Genomic DNA, 5,397 nt, shown 5'->3' on the forward strand with positions numbered 1-5,397 from the left:
TAATCTACAGTATGATCTAGGAGGGACTATCTTAGAACCAGGACACCTCACCTACTACTACTCCTGATTCTGAATGCCAAATGAGTGGCCGAAGCAGGGCAGAGCGAGCAAACGCGCCTATCAGGGCCTGCATCGGGCGCCAATAATGAGCCCTAGATCGTGTCACCGACCTGCTGATCCACCACTGTGTGTAGACACTGTAGTCTGTAGGCGGTATCAATCAAATGTAGCCTCATTCACGGCCGCTACTACCAGTGCGTACGTAACCTAGTGCCATGCCATCAAGTTCTCGTGCATGCTATCCATCCTCACAAGAAAAAAAACCTAGCTGGAAAACAAAATGGCGATGCGGATTGAGCTCAGTGATAGTACCACAGCACGTGTTTTCCCTTTTGTACTGCTGCTAAACTGTTTTGTCTTGGAGTAAATTGCCACTACCCCCCTAATAAAATTAAATCTTTTTTCACAAGTAGTTGTAACATTTCGCGTGGTTGGATGGTGAAAATATACTACTACCCATCCCGGAGCAAATAGTAAAAGCCTTGTGCTGCTCTACGCTGGGCGCCATCAATATTGCCGTGTTTGGGGTGGCGGTAAAAAAGTAAAAAAGATTGGAGGCCTATTTATTCCCCAATGTTGACACCCCAGTGCTCTCCTCTCCTGTCCCCGTCCGTCTCTGCCCCCAAAAGGAAAACCAGCCTGGTTTCCCCAGCGCAAGCCGGCCACCGCAACCAACCACCCGTCCTCTCCTCCCCGCCCGTAAAACCCAAGAGCAGCCAACAAACACCAACAGGACTCCCAGCAACCAGCCAGCCAGCCACCACCCACCCTCACCCCCACCACGCCACAAGAGAAGAGAGGAATAGAGATGCTTCCTCCTCCCCGTTGTCACCAGCCCCATGACCGCACTCACCACCGCCAGCACTAGTAGCGAGCCGCGAGAGGGAGCGGGAGAGCCATGGACCTGGGCGGGGTGCTGATGGCGGCCGCGGACGCGGGGGTGGGCGGCGGGGACCTCGGCATGCTCGGATCTAGGCTGCTCAAGCACGGGAGGGGCAATGAGGCCGACGAGCACGGCTGGGGCGGCGGCAGGCCGGCGTCCAAGCAGGCCCGGGTCGCCGGGGACAGCGACGCGGTGTCCGAGGCCGTCAAGGCGGCCGCGCCCTACCTGCTCGGCACCTGCAGCCCCGGGCACGGCCGGGAGAAGATGCTCAGCTTCTCCTCCTCGCAGCCGGCCTCCTGCCCCTCCGCCGCTCAGGCCGCGCTGCCGCTCTACTACGGCACGCCCGCTTCTTGCTCAGGTGGAGCCTTGCTTCTCCGCATCTCGGTTGCTAGTTCCTTTGATTACAAAGCTTGCTACTTTCTTCTGAACTAGCAGTATCATTGCTGCTGTTTGGTTCAGAGTTTCCGCCTTCTTTGGGATTCAGAGTTTGGAGTGTTTGTGATATTGATTCATTCTCGGCTGTTTTTGGTGCCACCCATCACGCAGTATCCCTATTTTCTCTTTGCAAAATGTTTGATCCCAGGGCTTTTTTACCTACACATAGATCAAATGGAGTTCGTCGAGTCTCAGGAAAGGGAGAAAAATATCTTTTCACACCGCACTTCTTTACTATTTTCGCCTAGATTCGGAGGCTTATCATCACAAGTTCTCTTTCTTTTCAGCTGCCGCTACTTCTTTTATTCCATCTTTTTCATTTTTTTGGATTCCCTTGATTGGATCAGTGACTAGAAAGAGTTCACATCATCTGTAGAAAAGAACAGAAAAGGAGAGCACCTTTTTTTTACTATTTTAATAGGCTTTTTATTGGGATCATTCTTGAAATTGCCTGGACAAGTTTCTCCACCACTTTCCGGTGACATCCACGAACTCTTCTTGTCCTCAACGGCGCGATCGTGCGGATTCCTTTTTGTCACGCCCTTTTGTAAAATAATACTCCTCCCTAAAGAAGAAAAAGATCAAAATGGATAGGAAAAAAGGTGTGATCTTTGGCACCACGCCACCAATAGCCCACATTTTCCTCACCCAAGAAAGATTCAAGCAAAGCATCACACTCTCAGATCGAGGTTGTTGCATTGGATCAAAGATTCAAGAAAGATTCATATCTGTGCTTCTTTCTCATCTGGTATTGGTTTTCTGAGATCCTGGCAGCCACCCTGCCTCAGATTTCCTCCCGCCTCTTGCTTGCTTGCCCCTGTCAAGAAAGTACACTTTATTTTCTTGGATTTGCCTTGTTGTCTTGCACTGTCTTGTTGCTCATCTGCTTTTTCTATTGTTATCATGGGTGCCAGGGTTGAGCTCAGTGAGGGGGCCCTTCACGCCGTCGCAGTGGATGGAGCTGGAGCACCAGGCCCTGATCTACAAGTACCTGGCGGCCAACATCGCCGTGCCTCACAACCTCGTCGTCCCCATCCGCCGGAGCGTCACCTCGCTCTACCCGTCCGCCTACTTTGGCTCCTCCACATGTAAGTCAGCCCCAGCCGAGCCAAGAAAGGGGATAAAAAGCTCCATTCACCATGATAAAAGTCGGTGTTTGATTGATGGATTCCGTCCGACTTTACTGATCTTTGCATGATTGCGTTGGGTCGTGGATGTGTGCTTTGCTTTGCAGTGGGGTGGGGGCCTTTCCAGCTGGGCTACTCCGGGAGCGCGGACCTGGAGCCCGGGCGGTGCCGCCGGACGGACGGCAAGAAGTGGCGGTGCTCCAGGGACGCCGTCGCCGACCAGAAGTACTGCGAGCGGCATATGAACCGGGGACGCCATCGTTCAAGAAAGCATGTGGAAGGCCAGCCTGGCCATGCCGCGAAAGCGATGCCTGCGACGGCCGCTGCTGCCGCCCAGCCCGGTGCTCTCGCCACCGGGGGCGGCGGCGGAGCTCCCGCCGGCGCCGCCATCTGCCACGAGCAGCAACCGTTGAAGAACTACGCCGCCAGCACCATTGATCCTTGTTCACTGCAATATAACAGGTACGCTCATCATCATGCAACCATGTTCTTTTTCTTAGCAGTTTTGAGGTGTACTTCAGTTCAGAACATGACAGGTGATGCAATATTTGCATAGTAGGTAGACTATAACTGCTGCTGTGATATCTTCAATAGATTTTTTCTCTGTTGTTTCTGTTCACTAAATCATTAGAAATGTAAGCCCATTTTGGTTCTGCTAATTTGAAGTATACCTCGCATCATTCTTTGCCGAAGGAAAAACAGTAGGAGGGTGATGAGTCCGAGCGATAACATTTTAACACCACTATGCTTAAAATTTGAGTAGTCGGGAACCCTTTGTCGATTCGCTCTCCTGAGTTTATTAAGGTTCGAACTGCTTTGTTTCTTGTGGATCACCATTTCCAGCAGCCCCAGCTGTTCTAGTTTGGTGAGATGCAACCTGCTCAACAGAACTCTGGCAGTAGTGCTATAGTCTGATGCACTTCAGTTAGTCGGTGCTCTCGGTTTTGATGGTTTTATTTACTTTTACCACCTCAATCAGTGTCTCTTCTGTTCATGATGTTCACCAGCCCTGAGATGCCAACTGTCATATGTACCATGCTGTACAGTACTAACCAATCACATGTTGATCAATCTTCTTCAGGGAAATGGTGAGCAAGCAGCAACACGAGTGCGAGCAAGTGCAGGACTCCGACACCCTCTCGATGCTGACCTCCATGAGCGCGAGGAACACCAATGCAGGCAGCATGTTCCCGTTCTCAAAGGAACATCATAACCACAATCCTTTCGAGGTGACGAGCTCGAGGCCGGACTACGGGCTGGTTTCATCCGACTCGCTGATGAGCTCCCCTCACAGCTCCCTGGAGAACGTCAACCTGCTCACCTCGCAGCGAGCTCTCTCGAGCGAGCAGCAGAGCTCGCTCTCCCTGCAGCACTTCGCGGACTGGCCGAGGACGCCCTCGCAGCAGGGGCAGGGAGGAGGTCTCTCATGGCCGGACGCCGAGGACATGCAAGCTCATCAGAGGACCCAGCTCTCGGTGTCCGCCGTTCCAATGGCGTCCTCTGACCTGTCGTCGGCCTCCACGTCCCCGATCCACGAGAAGCTCATGCTGTCGCCCCTCAAGCTGAGCCGCGAGTACAGCCCCATCGGCCTCAGCGTCGCGGCCACGGCGGCGGTGGCGAAGGACGAGGGGGAGGCGAACTGGATGCCCATGTTCCGCGACTCGTCCATGGGCGGGCCGCTGGGGGAGGCTCTGAACAAGAACAATGGCGGCAACATGGAGGCCAAGAGCTACCTGTCGGCGTCGCTGAACCTGATGACGGACGCCTGGGACTCGAGCCCGCTGGAGTCGTCGCCGGTGGGGGTCCTGCAGAGGACCGCCTTCGGATCGGTGTCCAGCAGCACCGGCAGCAGCCCCAGGCAGGAGTACCACGGCGTGTATGATGGTAACCCGCGGGATGATCTCGGCTCCATCGTCGTGAATCACCCCAGCATCCGCCTGATGTGAGCTTCTTCTTCTGAGCTCTGACCATGGCAGCTGCAACGAGAAGGCTGGCCAGTTGTGGCGACGGACGAACCTGGGCGAGTCTTCTTCTTCAGGGACCTTGTTACATATCAACATCAGCATATCCAGGAGCATTTTACGTTGTAGTTTGTCATTTGAGACTAATCTGTTGCTGTCTTCTCTGCTTCGGGATGTTGAGTTCTTTTTACCTTTTTCTCTGTAACCTTAGACTTCGCTGGGTACTGACGTTTTTTTGTGTGTGTGTGTGTGTGGATGGATTTGGTAGTGCTACGTTGTTGCATAATGTCATAATGTCCAATTAATGGTGCGATGCCATAATAGTTGTTGAGTAATGCAAGCTGGCATATTTTCATCTTTGCATATTTTGTTTTTTTACTGTCTTTTATTCCGAAACCGCGGCAAAAAGTTTGCCTCATATATTAATTAAGCAGAGAGGAGAGTTTGTTGGAGAGTTTGTTACAGCAGGCATCCTTACACGGCATGAAAGATTACTCACGCAAAATAATAGACACCGGTTTCTTTGCTCCGGCGGTGACCCAAAGATTTGGCTCGTTAGTGATCGTAGTGAGCAAAATTGGCGGTGGGGCGCTCTTGTGCCGGAAGACCCGGACATTTCTCTCGTTCCAAATGGTCCATGACACGAGCATGGCCAGCGAGGCCATCGCTTTTCTGTTGGGGACTCCTGCGCCGGTTCGATTTGTCCACCAATTCTTGACGGAAGCATCCAGATGCCACAAGGAGGTGTCCATATGTTCTAACCGAAATTTCTCAATGACCATCTTTCAAAGCCGAATGGAATAGCAGCACTTGAAGAAAAGGTGTGGCCCACTCTCTTACTCCCTTTTGCAAAGAGGGCAAAGTCCATAGTTTGGCCATCCCCACTTGGCAAGCCTGTCGGCTGTCCAGATTCTATCTTGGATAGCGAGTC

The 5,397-nt window shown here is 52.6% G+C and overlaps 1 protein-coding gene across 1 annotated transcript; it reads left to right on the forward strand.

The window, feature by feature from the left end:
• The first annotated feature begins 653 nt into the window (after positions 1 to 653).
• On the forward strand, positions 654 to 4,829 carry LOC123095990 (growth-regulating factor 6). Its single transcript, XM_044517570.1, has 4 exons — positions 654 to 1,301; positions 2,293 to 2,466; positions 2,613 to 2,967; positions 3,587 to 4,829. Exons 1-4 carry the CDS (start codon positions 959 to 961, stop codon positions 4,449 to 4,451), a joined length of 1,737 nt encoding a protein of 578 aa, XP_044373505.1. The 5' UTR covers positions 654 to 958; the 3' UTR covers positions 4,452 to 4,829.
• Positions 4,830 to 5,397: the final 568 nt, after the last annotated feature.

Source organism: Triticum aestivum, chromosome 4D (assembly GCF_018294505.1).
Source record: "Triticum aestivum cultivar Chinese Spring chromosome 4D, IWGSC CS RefSeq v2.1, whole genome shotgun sequence".
Lineage (NCBI taxonomy): Eukaryota > Viridiplantae > Streptophyta > Magnoliopsida > Poales > Poaceae > Triticum > Triticum aestivum.

What these genes read in the sequence shown, in the direction of transcription:
- LOC123095990 (XM_044517570.1), top strand. Translation starts at nt 959, where the DNA reads ATGGACCTGGGCGGGGTGCTGATGGCGGCCGCGGACGCGGGGGTGGGC. An exon ending in CACGCCCGCTTCTTGCTCAG is followed by an intron (nt 1,302 to 2,292) that starts GTGGAGCCTTGC and finishes CATGGGTGCCAG; the next exon opens with GGTTGAGCTCAGTGAGGGGG. An exon ending in CTACTTTGGCTCCTCCACAT is followed by an intron (nt 2,467 to 2,612) that starts GTAAGTCAGCCC and finishes TTTGCTTTGCAG; the next exon opens with TGGGGTGGGGGCCTTTCCAG.